The 24,055-nt window shown below is 39.1% G+C and overlaps 1 protein-coding gene and 1 long non-coding RNA gene across 2 annotated transcripts in view; one reads left to right on the top strand and one right to left on the bottom strand.

The window, feature by feature from the left end:
- LCA5 (lebercilin LCA5) overlaps positions 1-21,217 on the top strand; it is a 46,769-nt gene extending 25,552 nt beyond the window's left edge. The window contains exons 3-8 of the mRNA XM_054985581.1: positions 66-589; positions 5,246-5,383; positions 8,634-8,730; positions 10,883-11,031; positions 16,445-16,583; positions 18,021-21,217. Coding sequence (XP_054841556.1) covers positions 66-589; positions 5,246-5,383; positions 8,634-8,730; positions 10,883-11,031; positions 16,445-16,583; positions 18,021-18,826 — 1,853 coding nt within the window. The 3' untranslated portion in view covers positions 18,827-21,217. The remainder of the gene's footprint in view (positions 1-65; positions 590-5,245; positions 5,384-8,633; positions 8,731-10,882; positions 11,032-16,444; positions 16,584-18,020) is intronic.
- LOC129333779 (uncharacterized) overlaps positions 13,838-24,055 on the bottom strand; it is a 28,901-nt gene continuing 18,683 nt past the window's right edge. The window contains exon 4 of the long non-coding RNA XR_008597453.1: positions 13,838-14,190. This is a non-coding gene — a long non-coding RNA (uncharacterized LOC129333779). The remainder of the gene's footprint in view (positions 14,191-24,055) is intronic.

Here is a 24,055-nt window from a genome sequence, read left to right as displayed (position 1 = left end):
GATACTTAGTAGCTTTGTCTGATTTTCATAGTAACACTTGGTTACTATGCTTTGTTTTATTCTAGCCTCTAAACAAATTGCCGGTAAATATGCACCAAGCAAAAAAGGGATGCGCTGTGGCTTTCGCTCCCAAAGTTTCAACAGGGACTCTTCTGATATTAGTCTCATTACAAAAAGAGTACTTTCTGCCCGACTACTGAAAATCAATGAGCTTCATAATGAACTGGCTGAACTACATGTAAAAGTTGATGAACTGCAAAAAGAAAACAGGACACTTAAGCAGCTTCAATACAGACATGAGAAAGCCCTGCACAAGTTTGAAGACACAGAAAATGAAATCTCTCAGCTCTTGGCACGGCATAACAATGAGATTCGAATACTAAGGGAGCGCTTAAGAAAATCACAAGAAAGGGAACAAACAGCTGAGAGAAAGTTGAAGACTTCAGAAGAGGAACTGTACAAAGTCAAAAGTACCTTGCAGAAACTGAGAAGACTTGCAGAAGACAGGCACCTCCCTGAGCGTGATGAACTAGCCAAGAAGTTAGCTTCAGCAGAAAGCAGACTGGATGACAATGAAAAAAGAATTAAGGTGTGGTATTAAAACTATTTATCATATAAAGTCTAAAGAAAAACGTGATTTGAGTTGAGTAGCACCTTAAAGACCAACAAGATTTTCAGGGTATAAGGTTTCGAGAATTAAGATGACAAAGGGAAAGCTTATACCCTGAAAATCTTGTTGGTCTTTAGATTGCTACAAAACTCAAATTTTACCCTTCTACTGCAGACCAACATGGCTACCCACCTGAAATTAAAATCTATTGAATTTCTTATGGTGCAGTACCTCATGTATTTCAAACAATTACTGACAAATCTTAAAGAAAAAAAACAACTATAAATAGCTACAGCAGATCGTAGTTCTTCAAATTAAAGTTCCTCTAAAGTAAAGGAAGGCAGTAAGCCTACAGGTAGGCCTCTTTAAATTGTGTGCCAACCTGGTAGGTTTGTATGTTTTTATATGATATCCATACTCTTTCACCCTACCCTCAGCTATTTATTTCCAAAACTTGTTAACAGCTGTTTCAGTCTTGGTTAATTCATTAAATAAATTACCATTTTCTCATGCTGTACTTTTCCACAATAAACATTTTAGTGGTTCCATGTAATGATGATGATAATGATAAGTGTGCTTATATACTGCTCTTCTAGACAGATTAGTGTCCACTTAGAGCGGTGAACAAAGTCAGTGTTGATATTATCCTCACCATACAGATAGGGAGCTGGGGCTGAGAGAAGTGGCTTACTCAATGCCACTTGCTGAGCTCGTGGTTGCCAAGTTTCTCTTACCTCCCACTGGGAGGTAGGGAGAGCTGGAACTTACCTCGTGCTGCTCATGAGGATTCTCTTTGTGTGTGCGTGTCCCAGGGCTGATGCGATGGCATCACTTCTGGTAGTGACATCATCGCGCTGGCCACACACATGCTCTGGCACTCTGCACAAGGCCGATTCAGTCCATTTGGGGCCCAAATCAGCCCCAAATGAAGCGCGGGAATGCTCCCACACCTGGTGCAATGATGTCACTTCCGGAAGTAACGTTGCTGTGCCAGTTGGGGGAGCGCGCACAACTGGTGGCGGGCAACCTCAGGGAGCTTGCCTCCTCCTGCCGATCATTGGGTGATTGGCGGACGAGGGGCAAATCCTCGGGAGTTTGTCCGCCACCGGCAGGCACCTGGGAACCCTAGATAGCACACAGCAGCATTTAACAAATAGCAACAATGAAATTTGTCAGTGCTGAAAGACTTCTATAAAAACTTTTCTTAAATCCAGGGTCCCCAATTTCTAGACTCTATGAGCACTTTTGGAATTTTGAGAAGGGTTATTCTCTGCAAATGATTGTGGTGGGTGGGGAGAATTTGGGGTTTTATTTGGGGGAAAGATTTATTTTATTTATTTACTTCTTTTATGCCCTACCTTTCTCCCCAATAGGGACCTAAGGTGACTTACATCGTTCTCTTTTCCTCCTTTTTACCCTCACAACAAACCTGGACAGTGGATTAACCTTAGAGTATATGACTGGCTCAAGCCTAGTAGTGCACATATAACACCAGTATTGTGCCAGCTGCATTGGTTACCTGTGGAGTACCAAATCAGATTCAAGGTTTGGGTATTAACCTATAAAGCCCTATGCAGACTGGGACCTGCATATCTTCGGGACCGTCTCCCCCCATATGTGCCCCAGAGGATGCTTTGATCTGGAGAAAAACAGCTATTAATGGTCCCTGGCCCCAGGGAGGCCAGCCTAGCATCGACTAGAGCCAGGGCCTTTTCGGTCCTGGCTTCAGCCTGGTGGAATGCTCTGTCTAATGAGACCAGGACCTGGCAGGATTTGTTATTCTTCCACTGGGCCTGTAAGAAAGAGCTGTTCCACCAGGTTTACAGCTGATGCTGGGCAGGGCCCCCACCGGCCAAATTTGAATAGAATGAGGTCCTTCCTATCTGAGCATCCACCCCAAAGAACTCTCTTTTAAAGTATCTTTTAGTGACGGTAGTCTAACACACAGCGTCAAACTAGATTGTGCTGCTGTGTCTTAAATACTTATATTGTATTTATTGTGGTTTTAATTGTGGAATGTAATTTTAACGTTTTATTAATGTAAGCTGCCCTGAGCCTGCTGATGCGGAGAGGGCGGAATAGAAATTTAAGATAAATAAAAATAAATAAATAAAAAACCAGGAAGCTTCCGTGGCAGGGGAATCCGGATCTGCCAGATCCTAGTCCCAACGTTCTAACCAATACGCCACATTGACTCTGATGCTGTTTGATTTCAATTTCCAAGAAAGGGGAGGGTTTGCTGCTTGCATGGCCGCAAGGAATGATTGCGAAGCCCAGAGACATAAGAAAGTCTGTGTGTATGACCAAGCTAAGAAAACACAGCTGTGACAGGCCTGAGTGGGATGAGCTCAGTGCTTGCTAGTCAGACTGCTGGTACGGAGTGACCCAAAGCTCCTTTTTAAAAAATCCATTCCATTCAAGACTTGGATTTAACCTCCCTCCCTGAGACTTGAGAAGCAAGCAGATACAAGGAAACACACTGGCCTTCTTGTTAGAACTCTTTTAAGGGGCAATGAAGTCAGGACAGGCAATCCACCCTGCTTGAAGAAAGGGACTTCTCAGGGCCCATCAGTCTACTTTATTCAGCAGAAAACATTCTATCAAGCTTATTGGCATTTGCCTGCCTGGCCAAAAGAGGCAGAACAGGTTATCTGTCTGCTTACACTGCTGAATTATAGGTGCAATGTTCATGTTCTGGAGTTGTCCAGTTATTATCCCCTCTTTACCTGGACACTGTTTTCCAATGTGCTAACCTGTTTTAGAAATGATATACACCTCTTTCATATAGTATTTTCTTATAACCCAAACTCATGGTGTTTCTTGTGACTAAAAGAACAGTTCTCTGTCAGTGATGAAAGCCTTCAGCATCTCCCAACTTGATGTCACCAGCTAGTAAGCTAAATATTTTAGCAGTTTCAAAAAGAAACATTAAAGAAGAAAACGATTTTGGATACCATTATGAAGATCTGAGCTCCTTTCTGTAGTGTTTTGTGGACAACTAATGTAAGGAGCTTACATTTTTACTCCCCTTTCCTTCCTTTCCTGTTTCTTCTCGTGTCTCTCATCTTAAGGAACTATACATATGGCAAGCATCATAAGATGAGAAGAAGGTAAGATAGCAAGTGGATATATAGCAAGGGAATCGGGTAGATAGGAAGTGAAAGCTTGCTACATATCAAATAATTGCTTTTACCTATTGTTCTTCCACAGTAGTAGTCTCTGGGGATGAGTTCCGTTGTTTGTATAGAGAACGAATGTTAACAAAAAATCTAGAAAAGTTCTCATGTAAAAGCTTTCTATTGTTTCCAAATAAACACTAGTGTTTGTTCATCTGGTTCTCTGTTTGTCTGTGCTTGGCTACTTCTATGCATTGTAGCAAAAAGTGTTATGTTTCTGGTTTCAAGCTCTGGTTTTCTCAGGGCTACCCAGTGAATCTATGCATGATCTGGGAATGTATGCTCATAACATAGTATAGTACCACCTTTAAGAGAAATTATTGTGAAAATCAGTTCAGTTTATTGGATTGTATCTACCACATGTTTTCTACTAGCACAAGGGCATTCTGTTGGATGGGGGTAGCCTTTCCACTGATTCCCCCTTCATAATTGCAGATCCCACATTGCTGTTCCAGGGGTTCCCTGAATCCCAGGGGCAATGTTTGGAGGCTGCAGCAAGAGGAAGGCTGTGAAAAATTATCCTTGAGGGAAACCGAGCTTGTGGTTCATCAGATGCAATACATTGCATCTATACAGCATTCTGTGCTCTGTAATCTGATAGCAGCATCATTTTAAAAAATGTTTATTTATAACCTACCTTTTTTGCTGTGACTCAAGACAGATGATATGATATGACATTAAAAATGCAATCAGACAGCATTAGACATGATGTATCATAAAGCAGAAAACAGAATTTAAGAAGTAGAAGACACTGCAGTTAGAGTAGGAAAAAATCATCATTATACATTGGACTACAATCCCATTCCTTTTATAAAAAAGCATCCTGAACCATAAATACATATGCTTCTTAAGAGATTGACCTAATTTTTACTTAGAATGATTTTATATATTTTTTTCTTTTAAGCAACGTTTTAACATTTTACAGTGATACCTGGCAAACAGTTTCCCATGCAGTGAAGGAAGGTTAAGTATATAGTATTTAAATATCACTAAAATGATCAGTCACTTGATTGGACAGACTTGACCGTATACCACTGATTCAGAGAAATGGTGAAAGATACTGCAGTTACTCTGCTTCCTCAATCATAAACCCAGTCATACTAGCTTGAGAGGAGGCAAAAATAATGTGCTCCAAAAATGTATTCCTATAGAATCATTCTGTTTCTGTTCCTGGATCTCCAGCTGTGCGTTTTCCATATTAACAAAGGACGATCTCAATTCGACTTGTGCTTTAATGCCTTCAGGAGGCAGAAAATGGCATTGTTTGCTGCGGCTGAAAGGCCATTCATTGCAGATACTTTATATTTCAAGATCATAAGACCGGGAGGCATTTTCGAGTAGAACCAATATTTCACATTTTTTTAAAAAACTTCCTGTATGTGAGAATTCCTTATTTTTGCTCTCTTTGTAAATATGTAGTATTTCCAAAAACTGATGTGTCTAATATATTGAATTTTAGGAGTTGGAAAAAAACCTTGACCTTAGTAATCATAGTTTCCAGAGACAACTGCATTCTGAAAAAAAGAAATTATATGAGGCACAAGAAGAAAAAAAAACTTTGCAAGAGGAAATCCAACAACTTAGCCAAAAACTGAAGGTAAAAACTGCAGATTTTTTTGGATATTGAATAACTTTATGACATTTCTCTCAGTGGTAATAAGTTTAAAGTACTAAATTAGCAATTAGAAGTGCACAGCATAAAAAGAGCCCAGCTGGATCAGACGAGTGGTACCCCTCTAATCCAGCTTTCTGTCTCAGGCAATGGCCAACCAGTTGCTATGGAGGGCCAACAACAGGGCATAGAGTGTGAGGCTTTCTGATGTTACCTCTTAGAGCCAGTTTGGTGTAGTGGTTAAGAGCGCAGGACTCTAATCTGGAGAACCAGGTTTGATTCTTCACTCCTCCACTTGAAGCCAGCTGGGTGACCTTGGGTCAGTCACAGCTTCTAGCGCTCTCAGCCCCATCTACCTCACAGGGTGTTTTATTGTGGGGATAATAATGGCATAGTTTGTAAACCACTCTGAGTGGGTGTTAAGTCATCCTGAAGGGCAGTATATAAATCGAATGTTGTTGTTATGTTATTATTATTGGTATCCAGAGGTATACTGCCAGTAGCCACTGATAGACCTATCCTCCATGAATCTCTCCATTACTCTTTTAAAGCCATATGTGCCTGTGGCCATCACTGCATCCTCTGGTAATGAATTCTATATTTTAATCATGCATTGAGCAACAAAATATTTCCCTTTGTCCATCTTGAATCTACTGTCCATCAATTCCATTGGATGCCCTCAAGTTCTAGTATTTTGGGTGCCAACTATTGAAGATTGGATCTACAAATTGCTGTATATGGCTGAAATGGACAAGATGACAAGAAAACTGAGAGATCTGGACTCAGGGCAGTTTAACACAGACTGGGAGAAGCTGAAACAATATCTGGAGAAGAAATGGGAGGTGGGAGGAAAACTGTGGCAGTTTGAGAACTACTGAAGTATAATAAAAGTATAAAAGAGAGGGGTGACTTTACCGGGGGAGGAAGAGAAATGTGAATTTATAAGCAGTTAGATTAATTGATTGAGATATATATAGATATGTATAGGTTAACTGATAGAACATTGATAGAGAATAATTAATGATAAGGTTTAAACATGAGGATTGAGTAAATAACAATATTTTCTTTCTTTGATAAGATTTATATGCACCAAACTGAATGTACAGAAGAGTTAAATTGATTGATTATGCGAGGAGTTATATAGATTACCATAAAAAGTTGAAATGAGTAATATATAGAGAACAAATCAAATTGTTTGATTTAAATGTGGGAAATTTTTATGGTTTATGATATATAGGTTTATATAGAAATATTCAAAACTGGAAAATGGGATAAATTGTTTATCTAAAGACGTATAGTTTGGGTGTATAATAAGTAAAGGAGTTAAAGATGTACTGCTTAATATAATGGAGAATGTATATCTGTTTTAGACAGAGGAATTTAATAGAAGTAAGGGAAAAGGGACAGAGGGTGGGAAAGCTGTTGGAAGTCAAAAGGGGGGGAAAGGGAGGGGGTTAGAAACGAAAAATTAGGGGAAAATTGACGGTAATGTAAAAATAAAAATGTTCTAACCCAATAAAAAATTTTCAAAAAAAAAAAAAAAGTTCTAGTATTTTGGAAGAAGGAGAAGTTTTCTGTGTCCATTCGCTCTACCCTGTGTATAATTTTATAAACCACTTTCCTGTCCCCAGTTAGTTGTCTCTTTTCTAAACTAAGAAGTCACAGATTCTTCAGCCTTTCCTCATAGGAAAGCTGTCCAGCCACTTAATCATCTTGTTTGTCCTCTTCTGTACTTTTTCCAGCTCTGCAATGTCTTTTTTTGGAGCTATGGTGACCAGAACTGCACACAGTATTCCAAATGAGGCTGCACTATAGATCTATACATAATAATGTTAGCTGTTTTATTTTTCATCCCTTTCCTAATATTCCCCAGCATAGAGTTTTCTTTTTTTACTGTTGTGGCACATTTTCATTGAGCTATCCAGTACAGCCCCTTTTATTAATTCTTACTTTCTGTTTCCTGAGGTTTTTTTAATCCATAAGAGGACTCATACTCTTATCCCATGACTGCTAAGCTTGCTCAGGAGTCTTTGGTCATGTAAGAATTTTGTTTGCAGGAGCCATGCTGATTTTCCCTCCGTAGGCTTTGTTCCTCTGTGCACCTAATAATTCTGTCTTTCCTCTTTGGACCCTTTTTTTAAAAAATGGTGTAATATTTGCTACTCTCCAGTTCCCTGGTACAGTTGCTGATTTTAGTGATGATGTTACATATACAAGTTAGTGGATCAACAGTCTCCCATCTGAGTTCCTTAAGAACGCTCAGGTGCATGTCATTAAGACCTGGAGACTTACTGGTTATTAATTTCCCCAGACTTCATTTCTCACCATCTCACTTGACTCAGTTCTTCAGACTCCCTTCCTGAGAATAGTGGCTGCAGTGTTAAGTACGCAGTCCACACATTACACCATGAACACAGATGCAAAGAATTCATCTATCTTCTCTGCCATCTCTCCATCTTCCTTTTATTTATTCCTTTTATTATTGAAAGTAATCCCTCATCAGTGAAAATCTTCTAGCTTCTTTTAAATCTTTTGTGTAGTGGTAATGAAATATTTAATAGCTGGCATGTAATCCTTGTAAAAGTTTTCGAGGATGGTGATAGGCAGCTGGTGGACTATGAGTGGCTTCATCAGGGTTACAGCATGGGTTTTTTCCTGGCTGCTGCAATCTGTTAACAATGACCTATCCAGAACAGAGTGTTGGAGAAAGGTGTTTTTGGGGTGGTGGTGGGGAGACAATATAAGGGAAAGAAGTATCCTGGACATTACCATCGTGATATTTTCCATTCCACATGGGCATGAGAAGTCCTTCTAGCTCTGGTGATGAGAATGCAATTGTGTTCTCTCAGAAGATGGAAGAAAGTTACCAAGACATTTCCAGCTCACATCTTCCTTACATTTATTGGATCTGGCAAAGAGATTATCATTGGGGATGATTCAGCCTCCATAGGGTGTAGAAAGTCAGCCTGTATTGATGTTGAATAAACCAAATACTGTTTTCTGTCTGATTTGCATGTGTAATATATGTGGCATTTAAAACTGGTAGTAGTATCAACTATTGTTCAGTTTATATACCATCATTTTGTACACACAGTTGCTTCTATGTTTTAATCAAGGAGGCACTTCTGAAAAACAAGTTGGAATTTCATAAAACAAATGAACAAAAAAGAATTTTCAAGAAGAAAATTGGTTAGCCTTGACAATTTACTTCACACCACTTCTGCTTTATTTTTAGGACAAAGAAAGAGAACTAGATGTAAAAAATATATATGCTAATCGAAAGCTAAAACCTTCACCCAAAAAAGACATGAATATTACACCAAGGAAAAAAGGTAATCATTTTCTTAAAATGCCTTCTGTATTTGTTTGAATTTTGATCAGACCCTTTCATTGTTCAGCTTTTCAATCTTTTCATCGAAACATAGGGTTGGAAGGTACCTCCACGGTCATCTAGTCCATCCCCTGCACAATGCAGGAAATTCACAACTACCTCCTCCCCACACCTCCAGTGACCCCTGCTCCATGCCCAGAAGATAGCAAAATACTGTCAGGTCCTCTAGCCAAACTGGCCTGGGGAAATTGGGAAGATTTTCCATCATTAGCAGTGTTGCAGGCCCTGACCTGTAGAGCTGAAAGATGCATGTATAACAGGATCCTACAAGTAGACGCATGTATAACAGGATCCTACAAGTAGTTGCAGTAGAAATGCTTATGCAACCTGCTGGGGGAAATGCAGTTCTTCCCTAAAATTATTTACTGGTAGAGAAATGCAACAAACAAGCAGTGTCTGAGAAATGAGAAGCAAATACATGTTTATTGTTTGGAAAAAACAAATCAGATATCCTTCCCACTTCTTGTATAGAACTGACTATAAGATAAACACTAACATACAATGTTAGACACAATAACATTATATCTCTTTGTATTGCATTTGTGTGTGATTGTGTAAATACAATCCAGCTGTTATTCGCTTACCCAAGATGCTTTGGATTTTTTGAAAAATCAGCTCATACACCTGAATTTGTATGTTTCACAATGCAAGTAAGGGATTATATGGCAAATGCATACTTCATAGTTTCTTATTTATTTTGGTTATGTGATCAAATGATTTTGGTTATGTGATTAAATGGTTGAAAGCAAACAAATTGAAACTGAACCCAAACAAGATGGAAGTCATGCTGTTTAGGAAGGTGGAGGTCTTGAAGGGTGTTCTGCTTCCCTCTTTCAGTGGGATTCAGTTGAGTCTTGCATACTTGGTTTAAGAGCCTTACAGTTATACTGGATCTATCACTGCTGCTAGAGAAGCAAGTAAATGCAGCTGCAAAAAAAATGCCTTCTTCCAACTCAGACTTGCCTGGAAGATGGCCCTCTACCTTGACACGGCTAATTTGGTTTACAGGGATTAATGCCATGGTAACATTGAGATTATAGGTCTCCCTTCAGAGTCAGCTTGGAGACTTGGCTGGTGCAGAATGTAGCACCTCAGTTATTATCAGGAACTAGGTGGAGTATGCGTATTACTCCCAATCTGCAATCACTTCATTGGCTACCCTGCAGTTACTGGGGCTCAATTCAAGGTTTTGGCCATCACATATAAAGCCCTTTATGGCCTTGATCTCTCACATTTTCAAGACTGTCTCTTTCCCATGCAAGGCAGCGGGCCATCTTCCAGGCAAGTCTGAGTTGGAAGAAGGCATTTTTTTTGCAGCAGCATTTACTTGCTTCTCTAGCATGCTTCACTCTAGTAACTTTGTTCATACGAATAAGGCCTTATGCAGATACCAACCCTGCAAATGAGCAAAATCAACAGCTGCCTGTACACACACGTTTTCTACTGTGGCCCCCACTTTATGGAATGGCCTGCCTGAAGCAGTCAGGAAAGCTCCCATTCTCTTGGCCTTTTCAAACTATGCAAAACTGAGGAGGGTTTTCTTAGGCAGTATGGCTGTGCTGTAAGGAAGTGGTTCATAGTTCCGGTAAAGGGACAGAAACCATAGACTATGCTACTGTATACTGCTATAGATATGCTCCTACTGAGTATTTTCTGCATTATTTCATATGTTGCGTTAAATTACTTCTAGTTTGTTTCATTCATGTATTGGAATTTATGCTTCTTCTCAAATTTCTACAATGCGTACGCTATTGTATTGTTTATTGAATGTCCCAGCAGTCGATCATGACTTACACTATGTAATCTACCTCGAGTCTCTAGAAATAAATAAATACTAGTTAGTGAGACGTCACAAAGCCTTTTAATGAGTAATACTTATTGATCTTGATGAACAGCAACAAAAACAAAACAACAATAAAACCTTTCCAAAGATCTGTAACTTTTTCCTTTTGTAGGTCATAATTCCATTTCATATTTCCTAACATATGGATCCTATGTTTAGTGTATATTTAATTAAGTCAGATGAATAAAGGAACAAATGGGCTTCATTTTATATTTTAAAAGACTGTTCACATTGAGTGTATTTATTACAGGCGTGGGTAAGAACACTAAAGGAGAAGAACAAACAACAAAAGGAGTACAGACCTCTGGATATTTTTCTCCTGTAGAATTTCCTCCTCCACCAGCTTTTCTTTCTGAATCTGTTTCAGAGGAAAAGAAAGAAAATGTACATCTAAGAACGGTGAGTTTGGTGTGCATTTTAGAAGTCATTTGTTCTCAGTATAAGAAAGCGTAGGTTCTTAATATGGAGTTGGATCCAGTGACCTGGCACCAGAAGGTCTCACAGTTGTGGATTGTTTCCACATTCCTCTCTCCACAGCAGTTCTTTCCAGCCACGGGAAATTTTAATCCCAAGGGTTGCAGGACCAGCATGGATGTGAGCTGTGAAGCTGCAGTAGAGAGGGGGGTGGAACAGGGTAAAATTGCCATTGACTCATCTATTAGCGCAGTTCTGCTTACAGAAGAGGGAGAGGAGTGTGATTTCATCCCCTTCCCCTTCCCCACTGCAGTCTCCCAATGATTCCATGACCCTTTCCAGGGGATAACAATAACTGTTACAGAGATAAATTAATTCTGTTTATTTAAATATATGCAGGAAAGATCCAAAGTTGCCTGTCCACAGATTGCTGTATCAATCCCACAGGCAATGCTGTACTTGTGTGTGTTGAACATATAGTGACAATTTGAAACTATGACTTTATTAGTGAAAGGATGAACAGGTATATAAAGTATATTCTACAGTACTGAACAGGAATATTCTGTTCGGAAATGGCTAACCTGAACAAGGAACCTTAACGGCACTAGTCTCTTGTTCAGGAATTACAGAAAGAGACAGAAATTTCAGAAGGGCGAAAGAGAAGGAAAAAAGACGCTTCTTTTTTTCTTTCTGATTCTTCCAAATCATTCTGCTGTGGTACTACAGAGCACTGAAGGGCTCCAGTACTGGCTGCTCCAATCTCTCTCTCTCTCTCTCTCTCTCTCTCTCTCTCTCTCTCTCTCTCTCTCTCTCTCTCTCTAGCATCCTGGTTTTGGGGTGTGTGTGCCAGCCCCCATCAGAGGATTTTATTTATTGCTACATTGTAAGGGGGGGGGGAGTTTTGTTTTTAAATTTGCTCTCCTGGAACTTCCTCGCCTCATTTTTTGTGTTGTTTCAGTCCTGAACCTGATTGAGCCAATGAAATTGCAGTTGGCATATGCACGCCTGAAAGAACATATCTTATGATCTTATTTTTACATTCTTGTAGAATCTTTTAAGTTCTAAAGGGAATATTTTCCATTTACAACTTTGGGGGAAGATTAATTAGGGTGAGTGCAAGAGCTTTGCTTTTGATCCAAGTGAAATTTGCAAAGGACTATTTAATTTACAAGGCAGATAGATTCCTTACCGGTTTCAAAAAATGTGGAATGGACGACCCACACCCCACCTCAGTTTTCCTTCCCTTCTTAACCTGTACTGCAAATGGCAGCTTTGTTATAGACCCTTGTCTTTTGCAGGTATTGATTGGAAAAAAAAGGCCTGGAATTTGCTTAAGTTTTATATTTGCAAAAGCATATACTTTCTCAGCAAATTTTCTCACTTTTACATCCTTGAAGGAGTCAACTTTCAGTGGCTGTGCTAATGCCTATAATCAAATCTCTGAACAAGTTGATATAAAAGTAATCAGTTTGTTACATTTATTTCTATGGGGAAATTCTTTTAAAGTTCAGAGAAAGCACTGATATATCATCAGAACTAATGAATAGGAAGGTTTTGATATGATCATGAAGGTTTCACATAATTGAGTACATGTATAGGCCGTTTTCACACATCTTAACTGTCGTGCAAAATCACGCAAAACTCACAGAACTACAGCATCGTCATGGTGCAATTTCCCTTCATGATTCCATTCATTGTCGTTCTTCAGTGCAGTCCCAAATGGGACTGCGCATGCGCAGGCCTGCCACCGGAGAATTCTTCAATGCATCTTAGAGCCTGTTAGGGGCCATTGCTCATGAGCCACATAGTAACCGTTTCCCGCCAAACGGTCATGTGGCTTAATGGCGAGCAGTGGCCCCTTCCCTTAGTTCTCTTCTTGCCACTTCTTGGAGAAGGACTTTCGCTTTCAAGCTCCGTTACTTTCGTTTCTGACAGATTTTTTTCTGATATAATTGGACTTGGATTGGCTTTTGACTTCAATTTCACACTCTGATTTTGACTACGGCTGTCTTTGGTGTGTTCTGACTCAGTTTGTTAACGGCGTGTTTGAGGTACAGACTTATCTGTCCTCAGTATTGCCTCTAACGCACCTTTCAGGCACTGCTCCAAGTTTGGTACGAAGATGACCCACACAGATGAGCATGATCTCACTTCAGCTAGGGGCATGGCTGGTTGAGATCAATGGCTCTTCCTCCAAAAACCAGAGCCAGGATTGAAGACTTGCCTTCTGAAGATGATTCTGTGTTCTCCACTAGAACAGATGAGGCCCTTAAGAAGAAAAAGGAAAACAGGCAAACAGCCAAGTCTCTGGGGATCACTTCTGCTGAAAGGGCCACTTATAAACTAAGGTACTTTCCTCGGCATAGCCCTTACCAGTACTATGGCAGGCAGCAACAATGCCAGTACTACCAACAGCAAGCAATGCCACACCGTCTGTTTCCTACCTCGCAGCAGTCTCGCAGGCACAGACAGTGAAAGGCTTCTCAGCCTTCTACCCATCAGAAGGTGCTGCAAAACAGTTCTGACAGGATCCAACGAACTCTAACCTGAACTTTTCTGAGAGATTGACACCTTTTCTTCCAGACTAGGAATCAATTACATCTGACTCTTGGGTCTTAACTATTGTTAATTGGGTTATGGGTTAGAGTTTGTGGAGCTGCCTGATTGCGTTTGGCTGTTGGTGGCTGTCAGTAATACTATGGTTGAGTTAGAAGCTGAGTGTCAGGCTATGGATGACAGGCTATGGCAGATAGATCCCTGTACCATTGCAGCAAGAATCCAGGCTCTTGGTTAAATGGTTTTATTCAGAAATCAAATCATGTCCACAGAGATGTCCATATAGTTACTCAGAAGCAAGGTAAGCAACTAAGCAGTGAAAACAGGTTGACAGGAATGGCAACATGTGGGTAAACCATTCCTCTTAACTCACACATTTACTCCTTCACCTTCCCTTCAGCCAAACAGGACTTTTGGCGTGAACGCGTCCTGAGAACGTCTCACATATTTGTACTATCAAGTCTAGCCACTGAGAAGGCAGGAGATCAAAGTTGTAACAGAGCAGTGCATGGGAGTGAGCGGGGTACAAGGTTAGAAGCACTGAGTTTCTACAGTCCGTTAGATAAGACACCTGCAGCTTCTATAAGCCTGTGAATGCAAAACAGTTATGGTATTAGTAATATGACATCAAGTTACAGCATGAAACATTGGTTCAGAACAGCATCACTGGTTCAACATAAAAATAATGGCATGGATGGGGCACAGACATGACACTGAGATTCAAACTTTCTGGGCTAAGGGTGCTATTCAGGAGGTGCAAGGCAGTGAGGTGGTACCAGGTTTTTTCTCATGGTTCTTTCTTGTTCCCAAGAAGTATGGGGCCCTTCATCCTATCTTCGATTTAAGGGACTTGAATGCCTTCCTTAAAGTGTTGAAATTCAAGATGGTCATCTTATCATCTGTGTTACCTTTGTTGAAGCATGGAAATTGGTTTGCTGTCCTTGATCTCAAGGATGCATACTTTCACATTGCCAAACACCATGACAGCTTGTTTGCATCCCTTTAGTCATATGGCCGCTGGGCAAACTGAAGTCTTATGCCAGCATTCCACCCTCATGATTTTTGTGTTCCTTGCCAACATTAAAAACAAAATGTTTGCAAAACTTTCTGAGCATTTTGAATGTGGGGTCAACGAGGCACGTCATAGTGAAGGTGGCCACTTTCCAGTTTCGCTGACATCTATGCTAAGATAGCATAGACATAAGGAAGAAACCTTCTTTCCTCCACCTCATTCCTATGCTAATCCTGGTTTAGGATTTATATCTAGTTTAAGAAACAGCCCCAGTTTTGGCAGTGACTCATACAAGTAGCAAAAAGATCTGCTGGCAAAGTGATGAAGCTCCTCTGCAACTTTAGAACAAATACCTAGAATCTGCATAGAGTGAAGTCAGAAACTAAGTTTATGAAGCACAATAGTACATGCAGCTGATCTTAGAAATAAACACTCAATAGGTGAAAATAATGTCAAGCATGCTGTGTTAAAATGCCCGCATTAAGATGAAAATATTCCAGGCACCCACATGCATCATGTAACATATTCCACTTAAGAATGGAAGACAAGAGTCCAAAGATATCAACCAAGAAGATAAAGCAGAAGCTTATAGCAATCTCTGCAAGCAGATGCAGGCAAGGTCTGCTTACTAAGGCAGTGGTCTGAACATCCAGGAAATAATTGTCCAGAAGGGAAGAGAAGCAGAATGAGTACCTCACAGCTACACAAACAATAAGTGGTTAGGAACCAATCGAAGTATGTTTGGAGCCAGAATTTGGCTTCCATTATAGATCTAGGGACTTACATAAAGGACAAAAGATTATTTTCTTTCCAGAGTGGAATAGTGAGGAGGGTGCTAGGTGAGGTGACAAGCATGTATCAAGATTAGCTAGAGGTATGAAGGAGAGAGATCTTGAGTCATAGGAATACTTCCAAATAAGGAATGGATCTAAATGTGTATGGCAGAGTGAATGTTTGGAAACAGTATTAGGGAGTAATCCCAAGCAAGTCTGCTCAGAAGTAAGTCCCATCTTATTCATTGGGGCTTACTCCAGAAAAGAATTGTAGGCTTAGGCACCTCACTGAGGTGGGATTTCTATTGGGAAATTCAACAGTCCAAATTATATCAATCTGAATGAAAACCCTTTCAATGGAAAAGGTCAGAGTGCTAATATGGAGATTCATTAACTCATTTCATTTGTGGTTCATTAACTGCTGGGTAAGGTCCGTTAATGATATGATTACCAGGTACTGAGTGTCTCCGGCAATTCTGTGATCCTCAGTAACTATGATGAGATCAAGATGTGATCCCATCCCTTCTGCTAGCTCTTTAAGTTGCTAATGATTAGAAACTCTGCTCTTGATCTCATGTGACTTTTGCTTTTATGAACAGTATTCTAGGATGGTACTAAATTAGCTTAAATCTAACAGGTATGATCTTTCAATATAGGACCGTGGAGAAACTACTTGAGGAAGCAGCAAGGGTTGCACATTAGAAAAGAAGTTCTGAAAGTCTTTCTCCCCCTTGTGTCCTATAAATGTACCAGAATACTGTTCAAGCTAGAATCTCTCAATTTTGTCTGCAAAAATCATCTCCAGAGCAGGAAGCTAATCGGGAGCTGGAGGAAAATCCACAGATTGGTGAATTTGCTCTTTGGAAATGTGATACTGGAAAAAGCTAGAAGAAGGAGGTTTCCTTTAGCTTTCACAGCAGTTTCATTTGTAAGTTCTGCATTATATCACTGAGGATCTGGCAGTGTTTGGCTCTACCAAATATTCAACCAGTGCAAATTTTATCCAAAAAGGGTTTTTTTGGTTGTTGTTAATCTCCATTCTATATTATACTTCCAGAAGGAAGAGACTGTTAAAGAAGACTGGAAGGAACAAACAGACCATTTCAGTCAAGAAGAAATCAGAGAAGAGGAAAAGAGGCTGAAAAATGATCAAGAATTGCAGGTACTAGAGGAAGCAGCCAAGAAAGTTCGAGACGGTAAGAATAGGCACTTTGTTGTGCAATATAAGCTGAATCATATTATTGTACTATTCTCAAGTAATCAGAATATCATCACATATGAAATATTTTTTTCTTCAAGAATATCAACATGTGCTAGTTATTCTCACAATCATTATCAAGTGCCTTACTCATGAGAGAGCTCTTTCTTCTTGGGTTCTAACTCTGGTTTTTTTTTAAGTAAACATGATATACAAGATATCATATATACAAGATAGTATAGGTCTTCTCTGCCTTTGTAAGAATAATGGGAAGAAATGAGCTTTGACTCTTGAAAGCTTATAGCCAGAAAATCTTGGCGATCCTTAAAGTATCACTGGAATCAAATCTCTTTGTGGAAGCAAAGAAGGTATTGATGGCCATATAGCGATATACATTTTTTTTAACTAACGTGGTATACTATAGTGTAGAAAACATTGTGTTTTTGCACATTCTGCATATTTTCAGAAACAAAGGTTTGTAGTACCACCACATTCCTTGTGTTTCTAGATCTCTTTCCCCTCTGAAATTTGTGTTTAGTTATGCATGCTTAATCCTTATTGAAGTCAGGCCACATAACTGCATGCCACCAAGTCCTTGTTATTAGCTATGGGTGGCTGCAGAATGGTTTGAATTCGTTACTAAAATTAGAGAAGCCTACTTAGTATACTATGGCAAGTAGGTTTAGATGTGAATTACTAGCCATAAGATTGCAACCTTGGTATAGAGTGCAGGTCTGCTAGCTTAACAATGTAATGATTTTTAATATGTGAGCCTAGCACAGTATAAGTCCATAGGAGAAAAAGAAGTTTGCTCAGACTGTACACTCTGTTCAGGAAGAATGGCATAGGCACACCACAGTGTTTTCTGGAAACTGATGGATTTTTGCCCACAGGCTGTGACTTTTTTACCTTTCCCTTCTCTGTGCAGCCCAAAATGCTGTTCCTGGGGCTCCCCTTTCCCGCTGTAGCAGCTTTTCCGACGCATTTTGGGCTGTAGCCGGAGGGTGAAGACAAATCCCTCTATCCATGATATTGCGTCAGTGAACCTAGTCCAAAATATTCATTTAAGTAAAGCTCCGTTTCACTTAGTATATGCAGTAGAACTGCTTTGAACTAGTTAATTATGGAATTGAATTACTTTTTTTTGTATTTGAAGTTGATCATTTGCCTATACCTATTGGCATACATTGCTGCATTGATGATACGTATTTTAACTTGGGCAAAACTTTGTGTAGGAATATAAACACATGTAGATACTTCTCAAAAGTTTATCTTTGCTGATGATGTCTACCAAAATTGAGCTTTACTTACTTTCTTGCACTTAAGAGATACACAAAGTTCTGTAACAGACTCAGTTATTTATTGAGTAATCATAAATATAAATGATTGGATTTGAACTTCTGTTTACTTTAATCACTTTTTAAAAATTACTTAGAATGGAAAGGAGAAGAATCTGAGAGAAGGAAGAAAGAAAATAGTCTTTTGTTGAAGAAAGAAAAGAAAAGAAATATTCTGGAAACAGAAATATATAGTCTGGAAAATGAGATGCAAAATAGCAAAAGTGCAGAAGAAAGGAGACGGAAGGAAATGCTGCTGACGAAAATGCATGAAATGGATAAAGAAGCTCAAATCAATATAAATTTAGCTTCCCATACATCCACCTCAGACACAATTGCGACTTATTCTTTGGAGAAAAGTAAAAGACCATTTCAGTTCCCAGAGACAGCAGACAAGATATTCAATGGATTTCCAGACTATGACCAGCACAATGGGGTCACAAAAGGAGAAATCCAGAACCAGCATAATGTAGGAGCCACCGATTCAAGCAGTGATCTGATATTTGGTAGTTATGTGCCTTCCTTTGCAAAAGGGTCAAGAAGGCCAAACTGGCTTAATCAAAAAACTGATGTCCTAGAGGACACTGCTAAGGAAAATGTAGGTCTCAACATTAAGAGAGACAAAAAGACGAATTTAATGGAGCAGTTGTTTGGAAGCAGTGCCAATGCTATCACTTCGTCTAAGGCAAATGACTTCGATTTTTTTGTTCAAGGCAGTAGTACAGACAGTTTTCCTCAGGATAAAGGTACCACAGGCAAAGTAAAAGATGAAAGTGATGTTTTCTTTAGTGAAGGAAAAAGCTTTAATCCCAAAAGGCACCGATTGCAGCACATGGCAAGTAGATCTTCAGTTAAGGCTGTTAATTACTCAGAAGATGAAATTGAGGAAGTGCTACTGCATTGATGACTACCACCGATATTTATTATGCTGTTTGTAGTTTTTGTGCTATTTATAGTTTTTGTCCTTTTCAAATATTGTAAACATGAGGTGATGTCAGGAATACAGCTGTTCATTCAATGTTCTAGATTATTTGAAAGAGATGATGACTTTGTTATGCATGTAGCAGTCATCTTTTCTACAGCAATTTCTTAGCATGGCCTCATTCAGTCTAGTTGGGTGTTGCTATTTCCCCAAGTTTTCATTCTGCAAACAAAAATAATCTATCCCTCTAAGAAACCTTTTTGTTATCTTTTGTCAGTCATGTTTAAATGTTCACAGCTCATTGGCACAATGCCAGCAGAGGACTTAAAGTGATCCAGTACAGGCATCATAATATAGTTTTCTGCATTTGGCCACAAGAGGAAGTAACCAAGAGCTTTTTGTATTTAGACATGAAGCTTCTTTCCTCCATCACTTGTCTTTCTTTTGTCTCGCTGAGGAAACAGTGAAAGAAATATTAGAAACTTTTAAAACATTGAGGGTGATCCAATTCCTCCCCTGTGCCAGCAAGGGAGGAGGCCTTCCATGTAGAGAATCCCCTTTTCAATGTGTAGAACTGTATGTGCAACCTATGGATCCAGGTTTTCTTCCAAATTTTGTTACCAGGACAGCAAAGATTCGGTGCAAACAATCAAGTAATTGATGTTTTTCCTTCAGTTCTTTATATTACATAAAGATTTTTTAAATTAAGCTAACGATGAGAGTAGTATGACAGGTTACATGTTTTATATATTATGGAAATCTGTTGTTGACCTATCAACATTACATTGTTAATTCATTCTTGCACAGTAAGCCTTAAATACTTCAGAGGAAAACTAGTACAGAAGCTACTTTTAAAAGTGGATCTCAATTTCTTATGTAAGAGAGTGGAGAGCTTGATGGAGTTTAAATAATGAATTACGACAAAATTAAGATCACACATCTTATTTTAATATGTACATGAGAAAACTATTTAATGGCATGACAAAGAAACACCCTATTTATATGAAAATTAATCTAGCATTTGTTTAATTTTCCAGTAGTCACAACTCATTTATACCAAACCAATTCCATTGCATTTAACAAGTCTGTTCTATAATAAATTACTTGTGGACTGCAGCCAGTGGGCGCAACTATACAACCTTGGTACATGTACAGATGTTTCTATTGGGTTGTACCAAATGTCTGTTGCCTAAAGCTATTGGTAAAACTGAATTAAACTTTCTGGCATTACTTGCTGTTTCATATATCCATAACAACAAATATAAGGGCAAGTTAATTTTAATATTAATACCTTTACAATTTTGTTTTAAAACTTCATTATTTAATGTAGCAAATTACAGGAAATATATTACATAAAATCTCTGAGCATCCAATGATGCCTGGTAAACTGTGCATTTGGTATCCATTCATGCTTAATTTTGATGGGAATGGATCTTGAAATATGAACAAAAAACTTCCTTAGCTAACAGCATTTTAGGTTTCTGATTAAAGAGGTTCCTGCACTTCTGTTTTCTTTAACTTTACAATACTTCCTTACTTTCCTTTTGGCTTAAAAAAATTGTCTAGTTGAATGAAACTAGTTCTCATGAAATCAGATCTAGGCCAAGAACAGAAAGCTACTGAAGGATGAAAAGCACCACCCTGAGTGCACATATAGAAATCATCACCCTCATGCTTTTAACTGGTGTGTTACCCTCATATGCTTCAGAATGCAGGAGTACTGCTGCTGACACCAGCTATGGATACTTCAGCTGTTGGTGGCATTTATTAGTGCAGATGAGGACAGAGATAAAACCAGGTGCCTCTACTCCTTTCTCCTCATTATGTCCCATGTCTAGCAGATGAATGGATGGCGATGTAACAGTTAGGCTAGACAGAATGTCCTGTAGAAAATTCTCATAAAAACAAGGTTGAATATCTGTGTTCTGTTAGGAGGTCAAAAGCTTGGGGAAGGAAAAAGTCTTCGCTTATTTATAGGGCCAAGCCAAGAAATGGCTCCATATTAGGGAAACAGTAAATCTCTCTATATGAATCCAGGTTACTGTGCTGTACAACTAATTGCTATTTTTATGTTTGTCCATCATATGGATGTTTAGGTGTTATCTAGGCCAGCATGTTTTGTCCAGAAAGCTCCAGCCCCCCCCCCTACTTTTGCCAGTTCTTCCAATTGCTCATTTGGCCTCCAGAATATTTGAAACTTTTTTTGGAGGTTCTAAACTACATAATAGCAATGGAATGTACTATAGATTTGATTACATTATTATGTAATGTTAATTGTTTTTATAAATTTATATTTTGTGTAAAATATAAAACATGTTTGATTTTTAACAATGATTTTTATTAAAGATTTCTCTGATAGGTTTGTGCTCAGCATTCTTGAGTCACACGTATTTATGCCTTGCTATTTTTATATTACAGTACAGTTCTTTCCCACCTTTACCTAAAGACTGGAGACAGATAAAAAAAAACTATTGGTGTTACTGAATATGATTGGGAGATACATCTACCTAACTGAGTGAGTGGAGCTTATTTTCTGCTTCGGCTCAAAATCTCGCTAAGGTAGCCTGAGCATAAAGAACGGCAGGATTTCAGTCCAGTGGCACCTTAGAAATGAACAAGATTTTCAATGTGTAAGTTTTTGAGAGTCAGAGCTCCCTTCTTCAGACAGGAAGGTCTGACTCTTGAAAGCTTATACTCTGGAAAATCTTGTTGTACTATCCTGCTGTTCTACTGCAGACCAACTTGGCTACCCAAGCAGCATCCAAAGGATCATTTGACAAAATAACAATAGTCCTAATGTGTGTTTGGAAGAAGTGCTGAGACCCTGAATATGGTGAAATCAAAGAGTTTCATTGAGAGGAATAATTAATAGGAATGTCTGAGCTCCTGCTGTTTGGCTTTGTGGTCTCTCTTCTGGTTATGAAAAACGAAAATGGATTAAAAATTAAACTGCCAATATTATAATGCACCTGTATAGATCTCTGGTATGGCTTCACTTGGAATACTGTGTGCAGTTCTGGTCACCATATTTAAGAAAGGACATTGCAGAGCTGGAAGAAGTACAGCAGAGGGCAGCAAGATGATTAGAGGATTGGGAGCACCTTTCTTATGAGGAAAGGCTGAAGAGTCTATGACTTTTTAGTTTAGAAAGAGATGACTAAGGGAGGACATGCCAGAGGTTTATAAAATTATGCAGGAGGTAGAGTACACAGAACGTCTTCCTCCTCTCCCAAAATATTAGAACTCCGGGACATCCAAGGAATTTGATTGATAGTAGATTTAGGACAGACAAAAGGAAATATTTTTTTACTCAATGAGTGATTAAAATGTGGATTTTGCTGCCAGAGAATATAGTGATGGCCACAGGCATAGATGGCTTTAAAGGGGGATTGGACAGATTCATGGAGGATAGGTCCATTAGTGGCTACTAGCCATGGTGACTAAAGGGAACCTCCACGTTCAGAATCAGTAAACGTGAATACCTGTCCCAGGAGGAGGCATCTTCAAGGGAAGACCTCAGCCTCTATACCCTATTGTTGGCTCTCCAGAGTAAGTGGTTGGCCACTGGATAAGAAAGCATGCTGGACTAGAGGGCCACTGGTCTGATCCAGCAAGACTCTTCTATTCGGTGAAAGCTTCAGCTGTTCATGAACAGTTCAAGCCTGGTTGTAAGGTTACTTTTCATGTTTTCAGACAGCACAGAACCTGTAATCAGCAGAGTTGCACAAATGCACAATGAAAGTCTACTTTCACCCTCTCCGATAGGCTTGTTATCACTGCGTACTATTTGGCAGCCATATAAACAAACAATGAACAAATAGTCAGCTACTTGTTATAAATATACTATTAAAAAAAATCATTTACTAGTCTTTAAAGTGTATTTTATTAATGTTATTTTGTACAGTTGTATGGGAGCCATGCTGCTTCCCTCGTGACATTTAATTACTTTCCATGATTGTAGAATCAGCTCACTCATTCACAAATGCAAAAGCCCCAGGGCAAGGAAATAAAACTCCCACCACAACAAGGAAATGAAACTTCACCACTATTACACAGCTGCAAAGCTGCTCAACTGCCGTTTGAGGTGGATAATGGACAGGCAAACTTGGTGTGTTCACCTATGGAATGTGTTTGCCACAAAGTATGCAGTATCCCTAGTAACTAGCGCATTCAAGATCCAAAATAATATCAAGCATATAGTAAAGCTATACATCAATACTATAGTGCCTCCATAAAGATACAGATATTCAATATCAAAAAGAGTCCAGTAGCACCTTTAAGACTAACCAAGTTTATTGTAGCATAAGCTTTCGAGAATCAAGTTCTTTTCATCAGATGCCTGATCAAAACTGGGCAGATACAGTATCTGCCCAGTTTTGATCAGGCATCTGATGAAGAGAACTTGATTCTCGAAAGCTTATGCTACAATAAAATTGGTTAGTCTTAAAGGTGCTACTGGACTCTTTTTGATTTTGCTACTACAGACTAACACGGCTAACTCCTCTAGATATTCAATATGTATCAGGAGGAGGAGATAGCAAAAAAGACCAAAGTAAAAGCAGGAGATCAAGCAGCTGCCTGTCCAAGCAGATGCTGGACACTGAATTGAATTCTAGACAGGGGTCCAAAGCTGCTGGTCAGCCAGTAAATTCAAAGGAAGGGGTAAGAGTCGTCATGTCATGTCACAGCAAATGGGTGGTTTAAAGCAGATCAAAAGAGTACAAAAATCAGGGTCCAAGGCAATAACCCAAGCTGTAATCTAAGAGATCCAGAGGGAGAATTTACATCTCATGAAACAGTAATTGTTTCAGGCAGGCAAATCCTTAATTTAAAATCAGACTCTGGCCTCCATTATAGGGCTAAGTTTGGTATAGTGGTTAAGAGTGGCAGGACTCTAATCTGAAGAACTGGGTTTGATTTCTCATTTCTCACCTGAAGCCAGCTGGGTGACCTTGGGTCTTTCAGAGCTCTCTCAGCCCCACCCACTTCACAGGGTGATTGTTGTGGGGATAATAGCATATTTTGTAAACCATTCTGAATGAGCATTGTCCTGAAGGGCAATATATAAATCAAATATTATGATTATTATAAAATTTGAATGAAAACATTTGAATTATGTGAATCCTGGTTCCCAGACTCAAATCTAAAAGGAATGCAGGTAAGCTAGCAGGTATATATCCTGATGGTATGATATTGTAATAAAGTTTAACT

The sequence above is a fragment of the Eublepharis macularius genome, chromosome 1 (genome assembly GCF_028583425.1).
Source record: "Eublepharis macularius isolate TG4126 chromosome 1, MPM_Emac_v1.0, whole genome shotgun sequence".
Classification (NCBI taxonomy): domain Eukaryota; kingdom Metazoa; phylum Chordata; class Lepidosauria; order Squamata; family Eublepharidae; genus Eublepharis; species Eublepharis macularius.
This window is presented reverse-complemented; position numbering and strand designations above follow the sequence as displayed.